Here is a 24,930-nt window from a genome sequence, read left to right as displayed (position 1 = left end):
TTCTGATTGTGTTTCAGGCTTCTTAGGATATATTCCTAGAAGTGTTTAATGATGTTTTGCATCAGGGATTTTGAGCGACTCTGCCAATGTTTCTGAGCAAGCATATGTTTGAGGAGAGACAGTTGTGATCTCGCTGCATTTTAAGTGATGGCATCTCAGCCCCTATCCTCTCCTACCCAGATACACTTAACAGCTTTGCAGTGTAATTTCACAGATTCAGAAATGGAGGCCTTTCATATCCTTTAATACAAATCCAAAAATTACACCCCCTTGTGTCTCCAGTGAAACTTCTTCCCTCCAACACAGAATACAAAGTATCAGATCCTAACAATAGAATATTAAAAGCCAAATTTGAAGCAATTACCCACAGCTTTGGAGAACAGTCCCACACACAGCTGGTGCCCAATCAGAAGGTTTGTATCTGTCACCCACCATCTCTGCTACTCATACAATCAGAATGTCAGAGCGGCAAAGGATCTTATCGATAATCCTCCTCCTCATTTAAAAAATGAGCAAGGGAGGCACAGGGAAGGGACTAAGTCGTCAGAGTCGCCCATGGGGGGAGGCTAACAAGGCATTAGGTTCCTGTCTCCCGTTGACTGCTCACATTGCTGTTCTCAGCGGCTTCCTTGGCTGAGTTAGTAGGGTGGCCTTGCAGTTGAAAGTGAAAGGGGTTCACTTAGTGTTGACGTCACGTGCACTGAGTGTGATCTGTTGTACTGGAAGTTGGTCTCTTGGAGTGCAGCATATTGGGCCATAATTTTGTAACTTGAATGCAGATGACATTAAACTGTTGTGTTAACAATTAGATTGGTACAGTAGTGTAAGTTGAGAATGACACAGGACAACCAGGACACAAGATCACAGTGTCATTATTCTCAAGTCCCCATTTGCCCTGTCCAGAGGGAGTTGGTTGTGAGTTCTCCATGAGGTTAGAGGCTGGGCCATTGTCCTTCTTTCTCCATGACTCCTCTCTTTGACAAAGGCTAAATTGATGTATCCTGAATAAAAAGAAGTGACACCAGGCACCCATTAGCAAGTCCACAGTAATATCAGTCTTTTATTTTTTGTAGCTATTTTAAAGCCTTCGTTATATTTATTTTTCTTATTTATCATGCATAAACTTTTTTTTTTGAAAAATGTATATAACTTATTAGGGTGACATTGGTTAATAAAATTATATAGATTTCAGGTGTTATAATTCCATAATACATCATCTGTATATTGTATTATATGTTCACTGCCCAAAGTCAAGTCTCCTTCCCTCACCATTTATCCCCCACTTTACCCTCTTCTACTTGCCCCCAAGCCTCTTTCCTCTGGTAATTACCATACTATTGTCTGTGTCTACCTTTATTTGAATCTCTGCCACGGCGACATGAGACAGCTAATATAACCTTTTGGAAACACTTTTCAAAGAACCTCCTCCATCCTCCCCACAGCTCTGGAGCCTTCTATACACCCAACTCTGTGGCTCTTCCTGCCTTGTCCTCCATCCTCGCTCCCCTGTCTTTGTTATGTTTATTAGCCTAGGTTTTTTCCTCTGACTCTGTCCTCCCTCATTTCCTTCTGCCTTTGCAGGGTTGATTTTCTGTTCACCTAGCCTCCCCAGTTCCGCATCACAGGAAACATACATGCCACTTGGCAAAGTTCCTGCATTAGTGGGCAGGGGTGTTAGCAGAAAGGTGCTGTATTAACATCTCAATCACACTGTGTTTCAGTGAAAAGGGGGGCATGTCACACTATAGGCTTCCCATAGGTAGAATACATAAGATATGTGCCCTGTACATATTTCTTTTACCCTAAAGTTCATCATAATAGGACAATAAAATGTTAGAGACAGCAGCACCTGAGCCCGGGACTTAGCAATGGTAATTCTCAAGGTGACAAGTGACAATATATCAGGACAATTAAAAGCACCGACTTTGGTATAAAAAGTGATCTAAATATAAGGTCTGCCATTTATTAATTGAGTAAAATTGGGAAAATTATTTAAACTCTGAAACTCAGTTTCCTTATCTGTTAAAGAGGCATAAAATGCATGAATTAATGCCTAACACACAGATACCGCACTAATGGAAGGGGGTTTTGTTGATAATGATAATAAATAAGTATTTTGGGCCAATGAGAAGTAGAAACCCTTCCTTCCTTGCTTCCTTTCTGTTCATCCTTTGTTTTCCTTTAATGGATATTTTCAATGAGTGAGACAGATAAAAATGGTGTGTGTATGTGTGTGTGTGTGTGTGTGTATGTGTGTGTGTGTAGGGGGGGGCTATGTAAAGACACGAGGCCGCATCTTGAGTATCTAGTGAATGTATACTTGAAAATGGCACGTGGAAATCTGGAAGAGGAAATGTGTAACCAAGGATGAATCAAAAGCTATGTTCTGAGCAAGTAGCCAACCCAGAAATAGTTAGACCTCATTATTTATGGAAGAAATCTTACATATTCTGCTACAATAAGAATAGTCTTCCAACTGGACACGAGAGAACATTATGGGGAGAAGGTTGCTGTCCAGGATTGGTGGAAAACATTTAACTGTCTCTGAGCCAAAGCATATTATATCTCAGGGGATTAAAGGGACTGGTGGATTGGACCTCTGGCTGGTGCTCTGTTGAGGACTGGGGAAATAAGGACAGCCTGGAGACCAGTAAATATTGACCAAGTTGTTAAAGGCATACTAAAAGCTAGACTCAGGAAACTAGGGGCTCATAGCTTGAAATAGACCTTGCCAAAATTCTAGAACAATTATAACCCAAACCATTTGTGAGCAAGAGTCAGTGTTGTTTCATTAAAAACAAATCCTGCCAACTAATTTACTTATCCATTAGGACAGGTTTACTTACTGCTTGGCATTAGAGATGTTTCGGCGAGGTATTGGACAAAGCCTTGCATGGGCGGGCCAGTCTCAGCCTGTCATAGCGCACCACGACTCTCTGTGTTCGCCCTGTCCTGATCAATAGTTGTTTTATCTTGACCTAAAAGGCAGATGACACTAAACTGAAAGATCTAGGCAGCAATAAATTATCTGACCTCCCTATGTGCTTGTTAAATCCTCAAAGTCTAGTTTGAGTTGGTGCTAAATAATCGCATCTTGAATGTTGAAATTGTTATGATTTAGAATGATCTCAATCAACTAAAATGATACCAGATCGATAAAATGACATTTACCGGAGGCACGTATCATGTCCTATATTGTGGCTCAAACAAACAACATAAACTGCATCAACATGTAATAAAGAACCACAGGAATGGACAACTGTTTGTATCAAAAACATGCATGTTAGCAACCAAGTCAATATAAGCCAAGAGCATATTGCCATAGTCAGAAATGAACTTAATGCCGGCCACATTCATGGAAGTTAACTAAACCGATGATGGGAAGTGCCTAGTGTGTCAGGCTCACTGTGTGGATCTGTGCTCTTTCCTGGCACCTTGTTTCAAAGAGAGAGAATCATAAAATACGGGTTGTGTTCAGAGGACAGTGTTCATTCTCGGGACTATTCTGGAAGCCAAAATATACTATGAACCATTAGAGAAATGTGTAGCCTGGAGAGAGAAAACTTGGAGGATATAATTAGTAGAGGGGAGAATTTTAAGTGGGCCTGGAGGGCACCGTAGTTCCGCTAGGAAGACAGATTTGGGCTGATAACACCAACAGGCTCTTTCACTAAAGTTGCTCAAAAATAATGTGTCCTGGCCAGTCACTGGGATTCCTCCTTAGGGGCTGACCACCCACACGGCTGCATGGCGCGGGGGCTTTCCTGCACTGGGGGGGCTCCTTCCCGAGGTCCTCTGTGACGTCCATTCCAACTCCGAGGTTCTGTGGTCTTCTCCCCTCTCCAGGGATGCGGTGGAATGTGGTGTCCAATGGGAGAGTCAGTGCCACCCCCCAGCGACTTCTCCTTTGATGGCTGCTCAGCCCAGTGACACTTAGTCCCTGGGCCAGTGACTCAGAAGACAGCCACCCCTCCGCGCGAGGGCCAGGTCCTAAGCTGCTGCTTGTGTGTGACTGCGCCTGGTATTCTCCTCATCCGAGCGTTCCATCCGTCCGTCGGGGCAGGCACCCGTGCCCACCGGGCTTTTCCTCCAGGATTCCAGCAGGCAGCGTTTGAGGGGGTCAGAGGAGAGGATGGCCCCCCTGTTCACTGGGGGTCCTCTTCCAGAGATGCCCCTATGAAGGGATTTTTTCATTTCCCAGCATTCCTTCCTGGCATCCTGCCCTTGCTGCACAGTGTCTGTTGTCGCCAGTCTGTCCCTTTACTGTGCCTGGTCGGTCCCACTCATGTTCCAAACACGATCGCTCACTGTGTCCTATCTCAGCCATAGGGTCGCTAAATATGCCTTCTTGGCTCTGCCTGCTCACAGACAAATGTGTCACTCCCCTCGCCTGCCCCGTCCGTGCCTGTCGATCAGAGTCGTTCGTGTTCAAAAGCACACAGTGCTCACTTGTTCAAACTATTCACTGTCTCATCTCATCCTGTTCTGTGCCAGACACTACTACACTTTCCTCCCGGGCTCCGGGTCCGAACGTGTGTCCTCCCGGCCAGTCCCCGTGTCAGTCGCAGACTTCATCTGCTCTTCCCTGTGTCTGCTGTCAGTCCTTCTCTCCAGGACATGCTCCATTTATTTCCCGTGGAAGAAACTGGGGCAAAGATCGACCCGAGGAAAACAGTCTCCGCAGCAACCTTGGAGGGAAGCCGAAGACAGACAGCTTGCCCCAGAGCCGTGGCCTCGGCCCCTTCTGCTTCGAGATGCCCGCCTTGCTCTACAACTAGAGCGGCGTCCTGTCCTAGGGGGCCTTGGGCAGGGCCCGCGGCATCGGAGTGTTTATTAAGAGACTTTGGAATCTTTCCTGTGAGCTTGTGGTGAGGCCCAGGACACCAATTTGTAACCCTGGATTCTGGCCGTGTTGCTTTCAAAGGAGAGACTGTTGGGAGCTCATACTGCTGAGACCTGTCACAAACTGCAGTCCCCTGCGGAGGAGGCAGGACCAAGCAGTGCCAGGGGTGCAGAAACAGTGCTTGACTTGAAGTCTGAGGACCCCAATTCCAGCCGAGGCTCTGCTCCCAATAGGCTGTGTGAGATCTTGATCCAACCCTTCCATCACTTTCTACGTCTGTCATTTGAAGCTTGGACTAGGGGATCTCTAAGATTCCTCTCCGTTTCTAGGACAACAGGATGCAGCTATAGTCATCTGCTACCTCGAAAAGCCATGGCCGGCCTGCCTTTTGTCTGTTTCAAAGGAACTAGCTTTGGGTCTTCTAGCCCCTTGACCTTGCAGCTTTGCCCTTCAGATTCACCTGAATGTCTTTCATTCCAAGCCGTCCATGGAATGAACTGCCCCGAGTGAATGTCACAAAGAAGTAAACGCCATCGTGCCCCAGAGCCATGGGGGGGTTTTAACGTTCATCTCGGCTGTAGCATCTCAGGACTTTGTCACACTCACTTGGTTCCCACTGCTTAAGAAGAGTCAGTTACCATTCCTGTTGATTTTTTACTTTAGTCCTGGGATTGAACCGGACAGGAAGGATGTTGGAATGAGGAAGAGGAAATTGCCCCCAAACCATCCAAATGCAAAACAAAAAAAAAAAAAAGAAATCTGTCCTGTGACGACTTCATTTTACTGGGGGAAAGTCATGCCTTAGGGAAGGAGAAAACCTCTCAAGAGAAGTGTCCTTCGGAACTCCGGAGTGTTGCTGAGAAACACTGCATCATGCTGAGATGCTCCGTGGGAGGCTGGGCCTCTCGCTGGTCCATGGAGCGGATTCAGTTGGGAATCTAGTCTCATCACACGTGAAGAAAGTTTGTTAAGTCCTACCTTGCACCCTGACTGGCTAGACGGACCTCCTTTGCTTTTTCAAGTCACTGTCATCTGCCTTTACTAGATTGGGACTCAGGACCGTTTCGAGGATGGTCTTTTTCTAACACAAAGGAGGGAACAGTAAGGTTCTGAGTCCCTGGGCTGAGAACCTGGCCATCAGACCCCAGCTGTCTGCTCTGACGCCGCCACGCTGCCCACCGCCTCCCGGAGCGCATGCACATGAGTCAGTGGCTGACTTTCTGTGTGACCCTGAACTAAGAGCCGGACCTCTCTGGACTCAGAGAGACTCTCTCCTGCCTACATCACAAAGTTGTTGTGGTGGTAAACGATGTTGGTGAAAACATTCTGCGAATCATAAAATGCCAGTCTGTACGTTGATTATTACTTTGGATGTCCCTGAGCTCAAGACTCAGAATTTCTTCACCAAGAGGTGAACCGATTTAGAGAACGAGCCCTCTGTATTGAAAAACAATGCCAAGGGAGCACCTTTTTGGGGTCCATTCTTCCAAATCCACCCTTCCTCATTTGGTTACTCCAGGTTTTGCAACCCACACAACGTTGCAGGTTTAAACATCACAAACCCTGTATTTATTGGGATTTTGTTGTTCTCGAAATAAAGGAATGGTTGAAGAGAGATGGGGGCTAATTTGGTAAGAATGAGCCTAACTTCACGTAACTTCAAAGTCACATGGAATACATTCAAAGGCCTCTCTGCCTTGAAAATATTTATTTGGAGGAAACGGGTCATTAAAATTATATATATAAATTCTGTGGAAAAAAAACACAAAAACGCTCAAACATGGACCAGACTGTGAATGAGCAGCTGACAGTTATCTATAATAATAAAAGGGTAATATGCTAATTAGACCGGATGTCCTTCTGGGCATCATTTAGGATGTCTTTCCAGATGAAGCTGGGGCTGGAGCAAAGCCCGGGTCCCGTGTGCCTGACGGCGGCCAGAGGGAAGCAGCCTGGGTCCCGGGTGCCAGAGGGAAACTGGTGCTGGCAGCTGGGGGAAGGAAGGCCTACTTTTGCATGAATTTTCATGCATTGGGCCTCTAGTCTATATATGTATATATAAAAGCCTAAGTGACAGAACAACTGGTCAACCGATTGCTATGATGTGCACTGACCACCAACGGGGAAATGCTCAATGCAGGAGCTGCCCCCTGGTGGTCATTGTGCTCCCACAGCCAATCTCCTGTGGTCCCTCCCCCTGGCTGGCCGCCCCCCACCTTAATTGGCCCTGATCACTGGCCAGGCCAAGGGACCCCACCCGTGCACAAATTCGTGTAACACTAGAGAGTGTTACATAAAGAATCTGCTAAGATACTGAACCAGATAACTTTTTTTTTATTGTTGACAGTATTACAGATACCCCCATCCCCTCCCCCTTTAAGAACCAGATACCTTTTGAGATTCTTGCTATTGATAGCCTGTGAAAATGATTAATTATAGTTTAATGTTATTTTGCTAGCACCTTAATTTTGTTTACATTTTTAATAAAGTCGAATTACAAGTGAGGCCACATGTATGGGTCACAGTGCACTGAGTCTCCTTGTAATCGGCATGTAAATTACATGAATGCCCCCTATATTGAACATGGGACTTAATTATGTAATTACAAATGATCACACATTTTAATGATGGCTGTATCTTTGGTCTTATGAAATTGTAAGTTATACCTATGGTTTATTTGAAACTGAAACTTTGAAGGTACTGGGATCCTTGAGTCAGATTTGTTTTTATGGGAAGCACCTCTGGCTTGATGATGATAGACTTTTTTGATGCAGTTCCCAGGAATATGTTCTGGGAAAAACAGGAGCCCACAGACTTGTGTGTTTTTTTTATTGAGAAATTCTATTTATTGATAAACATTAATAAATTACATATATGTTTACATCTGTGCATTCTATATGGTTATTATATACATTACATACTGCAGGAAATCTTAAGTCTTAAAACGAATAAATGACTTTTGAATACACGATAAAATGCCCGTGTCCGTCTGTGCCTCAGTTCTCTGGAGCTTCACATGAAGTGCCGTAGCCCGACTCATCCTCGGAAGCTCCAGATGTTTGAAGTTGGGGAATATTCTGCCTCCAGTATCAGGTTCTCCTCAAGGTAAAGCTGGAAGCCCAGGATCGCTAGATAATGTGATTCTTCCTTTCTGTCTGCCTGCCACGTTCGTCAGCACCTCCTGGGCGGCTACGACAGATCTCTGCCAACGTCATCCCAAGAGCAGAGGATGGGGAAGGAGCCAGCCTGGCCACTCCCAGGGCGCACACGGTGCGGCCATTCCAGGCGGCGAGGCAGCTGCATATCCACAGGTTCAAGATTGAGGTTATGAAGTATGTGCCTCCTCGCTGAAGCCTCTTTTGGTGTCATGAGCCACCCAGGAGCCTGGAGTCCAGCTCCCTTTCCCTGGAGCCCCTGGGGTGTTAGGCTTAGAGTATATTACTTTTGAGTATGGGGCAGTAAGAAAGGCCCCCATTGGCAGTCAGGGTCAGGGTTCATGTCCCAGCTCTTCTGTTTAACCTGTGGGGCCTCCATCATCCACATAGAAAATGCAGAGGGTGGACAAGAATTAGGGTTTCAAATCAGAATCCTTCATACACAAATTTATCTGGAACCCCATTGCACGTGGGCTGAAATAGGATGGGGCACAGGTGTATCTGGACCCTCCATCTCCGCTCATTATAATTGATCCCTGGAAGAAGCCTTCTTCGCAGATGAAAATCCTAAACCTCTGGACCAAGCACTCTTCTCTAGAAGTGGTGGTTGGCTTTCCCTCCTCAGTTTTTATAAAAAGTTCACAAGGGCTCTGAGTTATTTATCCAGAGGCATGTCCTCAGAATCACAACTGTCCACTGATTTACAAGACCTCTTCCTCCTACAAAAAAATGCCTACTTTCTTGAGACTTCCATCATAGAATGAGTCTGAGCCTTCACTCCCCCTCCCCCAACGGCCCCCTTCTGCTGTTTCCAGGCAGAGAACTAGACCTCGGGCAGTCAACCACCCAGCCTAGGGCCACTGTCTCCGTTCTTGCTTTCTTTCCAAATTGTCTTCCTTCACTTTGGAGCAGCCATTCTCCCAACCCATCCCAGGGCAAGAACCTAGAATTGATTTAGTACTGGCTGTGGGCTGAGTAGTTTTATTTGTTACATAGTTTAATTTTAACAACAGCACTCCAGTGTTCACAGGTTTCTGCGTTTTGCACATCTATGTGCCAGAGGTTAATTACTAAATAATACTGACAAGGTGTCTCTACTCTCTCTCGTTCTCGTTGGGAACCAGGAAGTAAACAAGGAGATGTACATATGTGAATGCTGTAAGTTTAGATGCTCACCAGGGCTTTACAGAACATGAGAAATAGGGATGGGGCTGAGGTGCGTTTGTTATGTGGGGTAGTCAGGGAAAGCTGCGTGGAATGGGCTCGGCCCTGTGACCTGGGACAGGGATGCTGGTGAGTAGTCAGCCAGGCATTGATGGGAGGAACATAATGTTATTCAAAGGGACCAGAAAATACAAGACTCTTAGAGGGAAATGAGCTGGGCGTGTGTGGCTGGTGCTCGGTGGATGCGGGAAAGTGGTGGGAGGTGGCATCAAAGAAGTAAGTAAAGCTGATGATAATTCAGTAGCGTTGCATACTATTGATAGTTACTTCCTATGTGCCAGGCTTGGTGGGGAGCATTTTATGTGGAACTCCAGGGGTAAGTATTTTCCCATTGTATAGATGAAGCAACTGAGCTGCACAGCAGAGCAGTGACCTGGCATTTCCCCAAGGGCACGGAGATGACCTGGAGCTGGAAATGGAACCTGCCTCACCCAGCCCAGCCTCTCTCCCCTACGCATCACTTGCTGAGGGAACTCGATTCACTGGAGGCTCATTATCTTTAGCAGCAAGAACCATCCTTGAAACAGATGGATTCTCTTGCAAATCTCTCCCCCTTTTCCGCCCTTCTTTTTTTGTGGAGTATTGGCTGTCTCTAAACAAAGATGCATTTCCACAGTGGTCCTTCGTCGGTTTTCAATAAGTAATTCCAAGTAGCATCTAATTAGAAGTAAACACCAATTAATTCTTGACCAGAAAGTGGTTTTCTATTAAAACTATTCATTTTATCAGACATAAAGGAAATTCAATCTGGCTATGTAATGCATTTCCTTATCTCCATCCTTCCTGACGTCATCCTTCTGCAATGGATGTTATCTTTCATCCGGACTGAGCCTTTAGGCTGTGAAACCCACTATGAGCATGCCGTTTCTTGATGGAAATCCCTACCAGGTTATGCCTGGCCTATCAAATTCTGGCCTTTCCATAGTGCTAAGTCTGCTATTCACAGCTTTGCCTCCAGCTTTTCCCCTTTATCCCTGCAGAGCAAATGCTATGCACTTTCTTTTTGCATTTTCACCTTCAGTCTATTGGCCCTGCTTTCTTTCCACTGGACATCCATCTCTCAGCGTCTCTTATAAAGTCCATCTCAAACGCCACCTTCTTCTTGAAGTCTTTGCCAGTCTTCGGGACAGCATGCGGTTTTGGACCTATTCCAGGCCCTGAAGCACTTCAGTTGTCCTTCTCTAAGGGCGCTTTTCCAGGGGGTTCGTTAATCTTGCCCTTTCGGAGCTTCCCTACCAGATTTGGGGCTCCTGGAGGACAGGAACCAATTCTATGGATCTTTTTTTTTTCTTTTTTTTTTTTTCTCATGGCTACTCAGGTTTTTGTGTGCTGGAGCTGTCCAGCAAATTCATTGAATTCCTGTCTTTGGAAGAATTTGAAGCTGTGAGTTTTTTATAGCATCCGTACTACACCATCCCACTGAGCTCTTTCAGCCCCCAAACCTCACTGCTCCAATACTTCACCCACTGCTGTGACAGTGTTGAACAAAGTCTAGATGTTTATCCTATTTCTTGCAAGGAGCAAAAGGATTAATTTTAAAGTACCACTCTTTCCCTGATTCATAGCGAGGTGGTTGTGTTTTGTTTTTGTTTATTTTCTTTTTCTTTTTTGGTTCATGGCTATGTGTTGGAAAAAAAAATTAAGCTTAAAGGGTTGTGTTTGTAGGCTGTGGTGCTGAATCACACTGCAGTTGTGGGAGTCCCTTCACATTGTATAAACCTAGAGAACTTTGGACACTATGTCACCAGTAATGGCATTTACCGAGACAGCACAAAGCACAGAGTGGATGAAGGGTGGGATCGGGACTCAGTGAGAGCCGCTCAGGATAGAGTGTGATAGAGGATGTTTAAGAAGATGCCAGAAAGTGTGTCCTTTCCTCCAGAATCCCTTTTTTTTTTTTTTAATCCTTACCTGAGGATATTTTTTTTCCCATTGCTTTTTACAGAGAAAGGAGGGAGGGGGGGAGGAATGAGAGAGAAACATCAATGTGAGAGAGACATATCAATTGGTTTCCTCCCACATCCACCTCAACCAGGGCTGGGGTTGGAACCTGCAATCCAGGTACGTGCCCTTGACTGGGAATCGAACCCGAGACCCTTCTGTGCGTAGGTCGTTGCTCTAACCATTGAGAACACCGGTCTGGACAAATACTTCCCCTTTCCCCCCCTGCATCCTTAACTTGCTGTCTGACTCTGTGCGTGTCCCTGCCCCTTCCTGGCTTGAGTTTTACCATCTATAAATTGAGGTGTTTTCTGTGGTTAAGAGCTTGGGCTTTGTCCTTAGACGGGCATGGGTTTAGATCCAGGCTCCATCAGTTACTGATTGTGTATGACTTTGGGCAAGTTCCAACGATCTGAGCCTCGGTTTCTTCTTAACCTAGAATAACGGTTCTGAGGCTTCAGTGAGTTAAAACTGAATAGCGGAGCCGTCGCTGGCATACATAAGCGCGCACCCAAGTGTAGCCATTACTGTCATCACTCTGGAGTCCATGACCTGCGAAATTCCAAAATGCACTGCGAGTCACGTGGAAAGGGTGCTGAGGACCCAGGGCTGGGGGGTGGGGAAGGTGGCAGGTGGGTATTGTTTCTACGCCGGTTACCAGCTCTTGACAGGGGCAGGCTATGAACACTATTCAGAAGACGGTGGAGATGAAAGGGGATTTGGTGACAGTCAGAGAACACAGACGTGATGAACACGGGCAGGAACCGGAGTTTCGTTGTCATCTGGCGTCTTGTTATGGAATGCCGAAAATGTCTCTTTATCGTCTCCAATTCATGAGTTTCCTAAGCAACAGCCATTCGTCACTTTCTTAGAGGACAAAGGGACACACGTTCACTGAGCACCTACGATGTCAGCACTCCCTTGACACCTTACATATCTTATAGCACATCAATCCTCAAAAAAAAGTATTGACTGGATTGAATTCTAGCTTCCTGACTTGCTAGCTGTGTTGCCTTGGGCAGGTCAGTTAACTTCTCTGAGCCTCTGTTTCTTCATGAGTAAAACAGAGATGTTAGCATTACCTAACTTATAAGGTTGTATGATTTAAACAAAATTGTGCATATGATAGCAGCTCGAACACAACAAGACAGATAATTGGGAGTTTTTATTATTTTCATTATTAATTTATATGCTAACCTTCATGTTGTAAATAAGTAAAATGAGGCTTAAGGAGACCAAGCTGCTGAACGGAGGTCACATAGGTAATACTGAGCAGGGCCAGATACAAACTCAGACTTGCCTCCCCTGAGAAGCACACTCTGTTTTTTTGCCTGTGCAGAAGGTAAGAGACGGAAGCAATACCATCAAATTTTGAGGAGACACTCCCTCCAAAATGGGAAGATATTTCATAACATCTGTGAGTGTCCTGGCGGCCTGAATGGATAGTCATTTAAACTGGTCTGGAGCCTTGGGGGAAAGGTCAGACATTACCTTTGTTTTAAAAAACTTGGTAGAGGTCAGATCATCTCATTTCAATCATGCGTTTCTCTGTACTGAATGCCACTAGGGGGTGAGTCATTGTACCCCAGCCTTGGTCCCCTGAATTAGCATGGTAACCATTAATACGTTGTCTTCTTGCCAACAGGGTCCAAATGGGGACCCAAATGCCCCTGCTTAATGATGACATTCTTGGCCAGACACAGCCCACACCCCACCCTCCACTCCACATTCTTTCCCCAGAGCCTTATAGCAATCTCTCTTTATCCTCCTCGGAAACTGGCCATGGAGGGGACTGGGAGTCATCATTACTAAGGCTTTGTGAGATGGAAGTCAAGCTAGGGTTTCATAATTTCAAGTGAAAATCCACTGGCTGGTCCCAGGCATCATGCCTGGTGAGACCTCTTGTCCCAGCCAGAGAGAGAGAGAGTGGGCCATTGGGCAAAGGGATCTGAGTCAATGGAAGGAACCAGAAAAGAGTAGTCTTATCAGGGTCACCCTTATTACTGCCTCTCCTCGCAACACAGCCTTCCAGAAACACTGAGCTTATATTATAAAAGTAAAAGGCCAAAGTCATTCCAGAATTCTCCCTCATCTAATAGTAGCCCTGGCAGAGAGAGCAGACTCTATTTATTTTCTAATTTCCTGGCATTTATTGCTATTCAGACCTCCCTCTTGCAGCTGGTGGTTTCACTCATGGTGGCCTGCATGATGGAAATAAACAAAACACGCCACCAATTCTGATTCCACCTTGAATTCTGCCCTCACTGGCTGGGTGGCTTCCGGCAAGCCACTCTGGCTCTCAGATTTCTCATGAAGCAAATGCCCTAACCCGCCTCACTGATTCCAAATTTCATTTATTCACTTGGCAAACGTTTTTGTGCTGCTAGAGGAGAGAGAAATACATCAATCAATAAATGCTCATTGGCCTTTGATGGCTTCCATGTTAACAGGCAGGAAAAGATATGGTCATGAAAACTAAAAGTCAGGCAAAAAGCAATATAGTCAATGAGATTAATTAAGACAAAGTATTCTAAAATGTATGGGGCTGGGTGACATATGCAAAGTATTATAATAATAATGACAACTATTATTATTATTATTATTATTATTATTATTATTATTAGCCCAATACTCCTGGTGGGACGTCATCTCTGATTTTTTTACCTTCTATGCCTCTTACATTTCGTCTCCAAAATCTCTCCCTTTGAAAAGACCTATATCTAGTTTTTCCTCCCAAGTTTCACACTTCTCAGAGCTCACTCCCTATCACCTCCATAACTACCACCATCTTCTAATTCTTTTTTCCATACATCTGATCAGGTTAATCTGTTTTTTAAGTCACACTTGTACACATGACAACTAACAAAAAGAAAACAGTAAGGTGACACCCCCCCTAAAATCTTATATATGCTGAAAATTTTTTATATTCAGCAACTCAGAAACATACATTTACCCCCCAATTTCCCATCAATATGTCACCCATACCCACAACACGGTGCCCAGCTCAGAGCGGAGAGAGTGCAGAGGGGCCAAGTCCCACTTTGCTTCCCAGCTGTCAGGTTCCTATGTGACCTCTCCCTGCAGCCCACTCTGCTTTTCTCCCACCACTTGTCAGTCAAAGCCAAGGCACACCATGGGCAACCTTGTCTGTAGAGCCTAATCCAGCCCACCCTGGTCTAGGTCCACAGGACCTAATTTCCTGGGGCCACAATTATAATCTCCAAGGAAGGATGCTCTCAGGCCCACACACAACAGAGAAACATCCCAACTGGCTGCCTTGGCATAAAACCACCACCAACAACAAACAGTACAAAGTGAAAATGCCCTCTACTTGACCAAGACCTGTGAGCTCGTAAAGATAGGGTATCTCACGAGATAATAGAATGAAACAACCTTACTAACCATCCCAGGAATGTAAGGACTGCGTGTCCTCAATTTCATCATCATCCTCATCTTCATTCAGACAGACATGCTATGTTATGTTATGTTATGTTATGTTATGTTATGTTATGTTATGTTATTTTAATTGTTAATCCTCATCTGAAGATGTTTTTCCCGTTGATTTTTTTTTAAGAGAGAGTGGAAGGGAGGAGAAGAGACAGAGAGAGTGAAACATTGATGTGAGAGAGGCACATCATTTGGTTGCTTCCTGCACGTGCCCCCCCACCAGGGACCGGGGATCGAGACTGCAACTGAGGTTTATGCCCTTGACCAGGAATCGAACCCTGTCCGCACACTGATGCTTCAGTCCGCACACTGACACTCCAACCACTGAGCCAAAACGGCTAGGGCCAGACAGACTTTTATTAAACACTGGCTGTGTGCCAGGCATTGTGCTAGGGCTAATAATGTAGAAAAGGGGAAAACCGGCCTCTGGGTCTGGCCTTGGGGCTGGAGAGAAAATGAAAGAGACTCTGTAGCTTCATTCTAGGCTGCTTGTGTCCTGCTGGTTTCCCTGAGTGCTGGGCACTGCAGCCTGGACCAGTGATTAATCTTCTGGGTGAATGTGCGGATCCTGACACCTGTGCCAATGGGACCCCAGTGGGTATCCTGAGGGTGTAACAAAGCATCATACTGATCAGGGCATCTGGAAAACCTAATACTGCTCGCTGCACACCAGTGCGTTCATCATTCCCTTTCCTCATCAGCAAACTATACTGCAACCATTTTATTATAGTTCTAACATTTAGGACATTTAGCGCACAATAAAACCCTCTGAGAGCCTGATAAAATCTATGGCCTTTCCCCTGAAAACCTGGACATATGCACAGAATTTTGAATACATTTCCAAGAAGTTCACTGATTCCCTGAAGGAGAAACCCAAGGTTAAAATTGAAATGTCTGCTTTAATGTGAGACACTATCTGCTGATACGACAGATACTGACTTCAAGTCCCAGAGTCCTCCCTATGGTCCTGCATCAGGTTTGTGATGTATTTATTTCAGAGTCACAAACATAGTCTCCAAGTGCCATTTCTGTCATCGTATTTCTTCACATAGCGTCTTTCTTTTCTCCGGATAGCTCTATGGAAATTATCTCAGAAATGGTATAGATTTCCCATGAGCTCCACGAAGGAATGTGCCATTGCTTTCACTTATAGACTCCAGTGCGGGGTCCAGACGAGTTTGAGCAAATAGCAGAGATTGTGGTGCGTCGCTGAATTCAATCAGAAATCAGAATCACTTCACGCCGTAGAGATTTGTGGCAGGCCTACTATGTGCCAGGCACTGTGCCCAGCATTGAGTCTGCTCAGTCTCAGATGCTAGCTTGTCTCCAAGTCTGTTGCAAGAGGAAAAAGTCTGTTCTCTTTGGAAATTGGCTGGGATGAGCACAGCATCCCTGACTCGGGGATACTATCTTACATTTCCACGGCATAGAACAGTAGCATGTGGGTTGACACTGCTTTTGGAAGCAGACAAAACTGGATTAGAATCCTGATTTTAGTTACTTGAGCACTTGAGTTTCTACTTTCTTATGTGAAAAATGGAAATTATTTCTAGAGCTAGGGTCCGCAAACCTACAGTGGGCCAAATCCAGCCATCGCCCTATTTCTGTGTGACTCTTGAGCTAAGAATGTTTTTCACGCTTGTAAAGGAGTGTAGAAAACAAACAGAAATAGTCAACAACAAAAAGCTAAACAGAGAAAAAAAGGAGGAGGAGGAAGTGAAGGAGGAGGGGGAGGAGAAATCAGAAGAGGACGGAGAAGAAGAAATGCTACAGTGATTGTATGTGGCCCCCAAACCTAACCATCTAGCCCTTTATGGAAAACGCTTGCTGACTCCTGTTCTAGAATCGGACAGAATGCCTGTGTTTGAATCCTTGTGGCCTCTTACCAGCAGTATGATCTTGAGCAAATGACCCAACTTCTGTAATCTAGTTTTCCTCATGTTACGTAGATGATCACAGTGCTTATTGTCCATGATGATGTAAGTCTTACATATGTTAATACACATACAATGCTGAAGTTAGAGGCTGGGATATAATAAACACTTAAGAAATGTTGGCTACGCCAAAACCGGTTTGGCTCAGTGGATAGAGCATCGGCCTGCGGACTGAAAGGTCCCAGGTTCGATTCCGGTCCGGGGCATGTACATTGGTTGCGGGCACGTCCCCAGTGGGGGGTGTGCATGAGGCAGCTGGTTGATGTTTCTCTCTCATCAATGTTTCTAGCTCTCTATCCTTCTCCCTTCCTCTCTGTAAAAAAATCAATAAAATATATATATTTTTTAAAATGTTAGCTATTGTTATTAACATCATTATTACCATCACCACCAATTCCTTAAAAGATGTTCGTGAATATTAAATGAGATATTGTCCATGAAACACACAGTATGCGGCCCTACCCATGGCAGGCACTCAGTACATGTCAGCTAACCTTGTTATGGTCACCACCATCACCAACATCAGGATAGTTTTCAAGCCTCTTTCACGTACATCATCCCATTGGGAGCTCCCAACACCCCCAGTGGTTGGGGATATTATCTCCCTCTAATAAAACTGAAGCTCAGAGAAGTGGAGGGGTAGCCACGGAGCCAGGAAGAGACGGATTCCAGGCGAGGGCTGGATTCTGTGTTCTGCCCCAGTGCGTCCTCTTTCCGCACCATGGTGGTGCCTCTCCATCCAAAACATCTGAGGACCTGTTGGCTGGTGTTCTCCAAAGGATATACTTGGAGGCCCCGGAGCCTGACGAGGCGGGAAAACATGACTGTTCTTCGCTGGCAGGACTCTGCGGACAGGAAGCGGGGATAATTGGGTTCCAGCCATTGGATCTTAGGACTGCATTTGTAACCAGCCAACTGCTGATGGCCGAGCCGAATGGAAAAAGCCCTGACCGAACAAACACGGGCCTCCTGCAGCACCTCGCTGTTTATGCTGCAGAGAGTGAAATTCATCAACAGCAGCCAACACCCTCCTCGTGGTTCCTGTCCAGGACAGAGGTGGCTTCAGAACGTGCCAGACCGTAGACCGCCCGGAGGGACACGCAGAGGTACCTGGCGTAGGGAGGGATGTGTGAGGTGAGGAGCCAGGACGTTTTGACAGCAGAGCTGGTGTGCTCAGATCCGAGCTGTATTTTATTTGGTGTGGGCCAAAGGCTAAAACACAGTTGAGCAAAATGTGCGCTCAGAGTGATGTTTAAAGCAAGTTGTTAAGATCCTAGCGGTACAGCATTAGCGTGAGTGGGTGACTATAAAAGTAGGTAATGTTAGCTCATGCAAGGAGTCCCTGTCATTTCCAACCAACCTTAGCTTAAACCTACTTTAGCTCAGATTATTTTTTAAGGCAGTAGATTCAAATAGACTCTGTTGTTGGGATGTGAAGTCGCATTTCCCGATATTACTGCTGCAAAGTAATGGAAATTACCCTTCCCGCACTTCAGCACTGCCCCCGAGGTACAGGGGCAGAATCAGTGCGAGTGCCCTTTGCAGGTAGGGATCAGCCACGCGGGGGGAAGCTGGGGGCCTGCCTCTGACTATGGCAGTGAGCTTGGCTTAGCATCAGCTCTGCGACTTGTTCCCAGATGTTGCCCAGGAGACAGAGAGCTCCCCTGGGGTCCCTATGTTGGGCCAGATGTAGTCTTCTCTTCTGAGCCCCCGGCTAGTGATTTTAAGGTGTTAACTCAATATTTGTGGATCAGATCCTTGTAAGTAGCGAAGAGTTCTTCCAAGAGTAACGAAGGTGGAGCTAATCAGAGAAGCCCGGTTGCGGGAGCTACGCAGGCGTTGGGAGCACTCTGAGCTTTTACGCTAGGGTTCAAGCTCTCTGCCTGGCCTCCTCCCTCTTCTGCCACCAAGCCCTGTCTTCTCAGCCTTGTGTTTTCCTAGCACCCGCTGCCAGGCAGCTAGCTAACCGCATCACCCTCAAACAACAGCCAAGGCAGCCTCATTGTGCTGCGTCCTGGGTCTCCGACCTGCCCCAGCTCTCACCCAGCTGCCAGGCCACGGCTCTGCCTGCACTGAACCTGAGTGAACTTGAAGGGAAGGCCGCCCAGTTAGCATGGTCTCGTGTGATGGCATAAAGGCCTCTACACTGCCTGGGCAGGCGAAGGGGGTGTGACTTCTTGCCCATTCAAACCTACACAATACCAACCTCCGGGGTTTGTGGTGAGTAAAAAGTACAATAATCAGTGCCAAACGGGCTTTGTAAGATCATGGTCTGCAGTACAAATGTAAGGAACAGTGTCTGTGTACAGCTCCCACCGGGTGTAGTTTTACATGCTCAGTCCGGCCAGTGAAAGCGCAGGCAGCCAGAGGTCACAGGAAAACCATACTGTCCATTCAGCGAGGTTGGCCTGGACAGGAGGGCCGTCGAGAAGATCTTTACTACAAACTTAAAAATTTTCGAAAATCCACTTTTTATTTTACATTAGTGTTTTACATTTCATCTTACCATTATCTCAATGTGTACCATTAATCACATCCCCCGTTTTTAAGTGTAGTGCAGTGCAAAAACATGTTTGTAAGAATTCTGTCTTCTGAAATTTTCACGAGGAAACATTTTGTTTGTTTGTTGCCAGAATTTGCTCACTACTTTGAGACAGGTTTATAACTTGCCTACACGTGGCACTCTCAAACTAGACTCCTTAAGGGTAGATCCAAGAAAAACAATATCGTTACTTGCATCTGAGAGGAAATATATAAATAAATATGCAAGAGTAGTTAATCTACTAAATAATTATTAAGGCCTAATAAATAGCATATGTGTGATTGTGTATGTATATATGTGATTGTGTGTGTATATATGTGTGTGTATCTGTATACACACACACATATGTGTATACCAAGTATTCGTTATTATGTATGTGATATATTTAATAGTTTACAACTGTACTGTCCCATTTGTAATCCCAGCCCCACATGAATACTCGAACCCACTGGATTGCGTGGAAGACCCAGGGGAAGGCGTGGTTCTGGCTCCCCCTGCACTAACACAGCAGGGAAAGCCTGTCATTCAAACAGGCCCCCAGAGATTCGAATCTTTAACTCATTTATAACCCACTGGGCGTTTCCAAGTGTTTTTTTTTTTCCTTAAATTTTCATGGCAGCATATGAATTGCTGAAATTGGAGGTTTCCACTGAATATGCGGAGTGTTCTGATGGTAGCCCTTAGCTTAGTGAAGGATAGATTCCAGGGCGTGTCATCAGACGAATGAAGGACTACAGAGGACCAGTTAAAGGAAGAAAAGGTTGGGGGTCCGAGTCCCTTTAATTGCATAACGAACTTATGAGTTGTACCAGCTAATATTTAATGAGCACATGATAGGCGCGCTGAGCACGTGGTGGGGATGCCTTGCCTCAGTCGCCACTCACCCTAACTCGCTCAGGGAGCCACTGTTGTTTTTATGTGCGAGATGAGGAAAGCCGGGCATGGGGAGGGGCACGGGGAAGGGATACCAAGTAATGAAGCCGTGGTTAGAATCTGGGCGTTTGACTCTCAACCATCATGTTTGTCAGTAAAATACCTAAGTGGGCTAGATGAGTAAGTCATGGTTTCTACCCCCAGGAGGCTTGTAATTTATCTGCGAACATGCTATTTATATGCACACTCGGGTTGCCTTTAACAAGCTACATCAAGGGCTGTCATAGGCTGCTTATATTGACAAATAAATTATAGAAGCAGAAGGTGCTATGTTTGTGCAAAAGAGGGGGAGGGAGTGTCACACTGAGATGGACAGAGATGGCTGCATGGAGGAAGTGGCCACACACACCCGATTATACTTCCAAGGTTCTTCAACATGGGCATTTTCCTAGGAGAAGAGAGTGTGGTCTGTGCCTTTAACTTTATGGTGAATTGATTGGAAAAAATTGGCCTTAAAAATCCTAATTCCAGGGCCCTGGCTCTGTGCCTGGCCTCTTGCCTCATCGGAAGTAGAACTGGATGTTTTGATGAGGGAAGAAGTTGGCAGAGCTAGGCAAGCGTTTTAGAACCTGGAGCCCTGAAGGTGTGAAGGGGCTATTTGGATGGGGTTTCCTAATACAAGGATCTGGGGAACCTCTGGGAAACGTGATGGGGGCAGGGATGGTTCTTTCTTGGAATGGGACCCCGAGTCCAAGAAGGAAAGAGCCTCGCTGCTTGCCTGGCCCAGAATCTGCGGGGGGTGTGGTCACAGGAAGGTCAGGCTTTGAGACGGGAAGCTCTGCGAATCGTGAAGCTCAGAGATTGAAGGTGTGTGCGCAGACTCTAGGGCCCTGGGGTCGAGAGACGGCTTTTCTTCTCTCCAAGATTTCCTCAGTCGCATTGCATCTCAGCCTCAGGTTCCTCATCAGAAAGTGGGGGTTCATAGTAGCTACCCAACAAGGTGGACATGAATATTCTGTGGGCATATACAGGGGGTATTATAAATGGGAGTAATCTATGGGGTGATTTATGTAAGGAAGGTGGGATGGGGCCTGGCTAGCGAGGAGGAGGAGGAAGGGGTGCCGGAGGCTGGCTTTCTGTGCACACCTTGGCCACGACACCACGAAAAGTAACTGGGCGCCCGTGGGCAGGTAACTTTCCTCTCTGTGCCCATTTCCTTTCTTGGTAAACGAAGGCAGCAACCTGCACTGTGAGCGTCCCAGGTTGCTGTGAGATTCAAATGACACACTAGCGATAAAAGTACTTTTTAGGCGTGTGGTGTGACAAAACCATGTTGTGCAATTAATTAGGCGCCCCGCCTCCCCTTCCCCTAAAGGCACGTTGAGGCTGCTGTGACGCTCACGCGGGCTCGGGTCACCTGTCCACTAACCTCTGCGTTTTCTATCTTTTTTCTTTCCCACTTCTCTTTGGCTCTCCCTCTCCTGTGGCTGTTTTCTGTTACAACTAAAAGCGGCTGCTCCCCTGTCTCCAGCTTCCTCCTGCTCTTCTGCAGTAGACCAGTTCCTGTCTAGCTCTGAGCGTGCTCTGTAAGTCTGTCACTGTGTTGTGAGTCTGTCTGTCTGTCCACTCACTTCTTCCTACAAAATGTCCTTGGATACTGCATATCCCCCTGTCCTCACTGGACAACCTTGGTCCCATGGGCACATCGCATCACAGAAACATCCCAAGCCCGCAGGTCCCTCTGCACTGTGATTGCTATTGATCTGAAGGCTAAAGATCTCGATGCTTTGGGGGCTTTATTTTATTGTGCGTCCATCAATCTTCCCATTTTGCTTTGGGCTCCCTCCCTGCGCTGGGAACACAGCTTTCCCAAGTCCTCTGACGGGGCTGAGGTCAGCAGTGCCATCCGGTGCCCACGGGTTCTCTCCCCCGGGTTATCCGGGCCCCCATTCATTCCGCATCTCTTTGGCTGTCGGTGGTGAATTCCTTTACCTTTTTCAAACAAATGACTGTGTTAAACCCTGGTGTGTGGTGGTTGGTTTTTTTAAGTTTTAAACATTTTTTAAACCTTTTCTTTTGAAACAGGTTTATAACTGTAGAAGAATAGCACAGAGATAGTACAGGGAGTTCCTGGGTACTATTCACACAACTCCCCCTAACACTGGCATTTACATAACCATGGAGGTTTGTCAAAGCTGGAAAATTAGCATTTATCTGAGACTGCTAACTGAACTACAGATTTGGTTTGGATTCCCCCAATGTCAAATCTGACTTTGAGTAACTTTGTTCACAGTTGTTATTTTGAATGTCTATTATTAGTTACCCTACAGGACAGTAATGCCGTTGAGTGTGTGAAATCTCCTCTACACTAAATGGCCCCTGTTGGTTGCTGTGCTGATTTCAGTTGCCTTTCTTCTGTTTCTCTTCTCCTTGCACACTCGGCTGTCATCTGCTCCTGTAATCACTCTATTTATCACTGGCATCGTTATCTCCCAGTTTCCAGTCTCCGCCCTGCTGTGTGTGGAAGAAGCAAGCTCACTAGAGCTGGGTGCAAACTGCGTTTCAATATTCTGAGTGAGACACTGAGGAAGGCAACAAGAAAAGTCCACACCATTGTGGAAACTACGCTGAGATTCAGAGACCTTTATAAAGAACAAACAAACAAAACACATCTCGGTGCAGGTCTCTGGATAGCTTGGGCCACTCAGTGCATGGCCTTTGGGTAAATGAAATGTTGCTGGTGAATGATTCACAGAAACACATCCACACACATGCTCCTCTGTTGGTTCGTTTTTCTCTTGATGACTCAGATTTTCCTAAATTAATAGCTCAGGGCAAAAAGTCTTATCTCCACAAGCTAAACTGTGTTTCTTGTCCCCTCATACACATCCTTTCTTTGATTCCTTGAGCCTCCTGTCTCCGTCAGCTTGGGCTGCTATAATAAAACAGCATAGACTGGGGGGCTTACACAACAGTTACCTCTCAGCTTTAGAGGCTGGGAAGTCCAAGATCAAGGTGCCAGTACATTCAGTTCTGGGTGAGAATGTTCTTCCGGTCGTACAGACAGACACCTTCTCGATGCATCCTCACATGAGGGTGGGGATGGGGGGTTGGGAGAATGCAAACGCTCTGATTGCACTTCCTCTTTTATAAGGACACTCATCTCATCATGAGGGTCCCACCATGTAGGATACAGTCTTAGAACATTGCCCATGCCTCAAACAAAGCATGCCCCTCGGCGCTCGTTCCTGCCTCCAGGCCTTTGTCAACCCATGCCTCCAGTGCCCTCATTGGCTCATGTCCAATGCATCAACGGTCCCATCAACTCTACCTTCCAGACATATCCTGAATCTGACTACTTCTCAACACCACCACTACCATCTTACATCTCTGAGCCACCAACATCTCTGGACACCTTGAAAATCACTTGTGGCATGCAATAATTTGTTACAGCAGCAATAGGAAGCTAATACACCTCCTAGGCTCCCACTCCAACCTCACTCCAGTCTATTCCACACACTGCAGCTAGAATGTTCTTTCAGAGCTAAAGTCCTCATGAGCTCACTCTATGTACAACCTTGGCCTGCTTTCTGCTGCTCTGAGGATGAGCACAACAATCTTTAGCATGACTCAGTCTCCCGAGTCTTAATTCTCCGCTTGACCTGCACCACCCTGTTCTGCTCTCACTGTACCCTCTGCCCCCACAACAGGGGGCCTTGGCACATGTTGGCATCTTCCTCCCCTTTGCCTGCTTAACGTTTACCCACCTCTCCGTTTTCATCTCCATCACTTCCTTGGTCACAGAACCCTGACACATTCACCTTGGCCTCATCCCCCCGTGAATTCTCTCATAGCATCACCGAATGCCTCTCCTTCCTAACACTTCTCCTGGCTGTGCTTTGGCATCTAACTGTGAGTCTCCCGCACTCTGCTGTGAGGTCCCTGAGGACAGGGATGGGCGTAGATTTTTCTCACTGCCCAGGGCACGGCACATGCCTGCACTGTGGTAGGCACTCAAAACACAGTTTTAGATAAATAAGTGGCTGAGTGCATGCATGTCTAGGATTTGAAAGTCTCATTCCTCCCTGAACATCCAGAAAACAGTGTGAGATCCTCGTGTCCAGGTGATGGGGCTCCAGCTTCCATGAAACTCCTCCTTAGGGTTGAGTCTCTTTAAACCCCTGTGCCTTATATTTTAATAATTAAAAATCTCCTTGCAAGAGCTCCCGTGTGAGCACCGCCGTAAGGGTGTGATATGAAATAAAGCCTAACCATTTCCTTATAATGCCCGACTGGGCAGCAGAGGGGGCGATTATTATGCCACTAACTACCGCATGCAGGCTGCTCTAAGTGTGATGCTGCTTGCTCAGTGAATGAATTGTAGTCTCAGGTAATCACCAAACCTCATGTGGTTCCCGTCATGTTTGAGTAAATTAATGCAAAGAGGGAAGCTGCCTCCTGCCTTGCTGTTGCTTGGGAAACGGCAGAGAGTTTTCATCTGGACCTGACACTGTCCAGGTACACCTTCACCTCTAGGGTCTGCACCCACCAGCGCAGCTACAAGACTGCAAGTAAGATCCTACCCCAGACAGAGCCAGAAGACGTTTGCCACGCTGAGCAGATGGCAGCCTCCTGGGGAGGCTACATCTTTATCTCTACGGCCGTCTTGAAGGTTTCTTTCAGCCTCATGGTCAATTGCTAAGTGAACAAACATTGGATCAACTACGAAGGAGTGGAGTCCTGCACTGAATCATCAATGAAGTACTGGGTTCGAGTCATACCTGGATCATTAGATAGCAGTAGTATTAATTAACATTAATGGAGTGTGTACTCGTTGGCAGGCACTATTCAAATAAGCATTTTATGGGCATAATCTCATGTAATGCCCATGACATCGGAAATAATCACAGAGCTAGTCAATGCCAGAGTCAGGATGCCGACCCAGGCATTCTGCCTCCAGAGCCTGTGTAC

At 46.2% G+C, this 24,930-nt stretch overlaps 1 protein-coding gene across 1 annotated transcript in view; it reads left to right on the top strand.

Moving 5' to 3' along the window:
* HTR4 (5-hydroxytryptamine receptor 4) overlaps nucleotides 1–3,937 on the top strand; it is a 120,830-nt gene extending 116,893 nt beyond the window's left edge. Inside the window, exon 8 of the mRNA XM_054716748.1 lies at nucleotides 3,847–3,937. Coding sequence (XP_054572723.1) covers nucleotides 3,847–3,937 — 91 coding nt within the window. The remainder of the gene's footprint in view (nucleotides 1–3,846) is intronic.
* The last annotated feature ends 20,993 nt before the right edge of the window (nucleotides 3,938–24,930 follow it).

Source organism: Eptesicus fuscus, chromosome 6 (assembly GCF_027574615.1).
Source record: "Eptesicus fuscus isolate TK198812 chromosome 6, DD_ASM_mEF_20220401, whole genome shotgun sequence".
Lineage (NCBI taxonomy): Eukaryota > Metazoa > Chordata > Mammalia > Chiroptera > Vespertilionidae > Eptesicus > Eptesicus fuscus.
The sequence above is the reverse complement of the archived record's forward strand: the minus strand, read 5'-3'. Positions and strand labels throughout refer to the sequence as shown.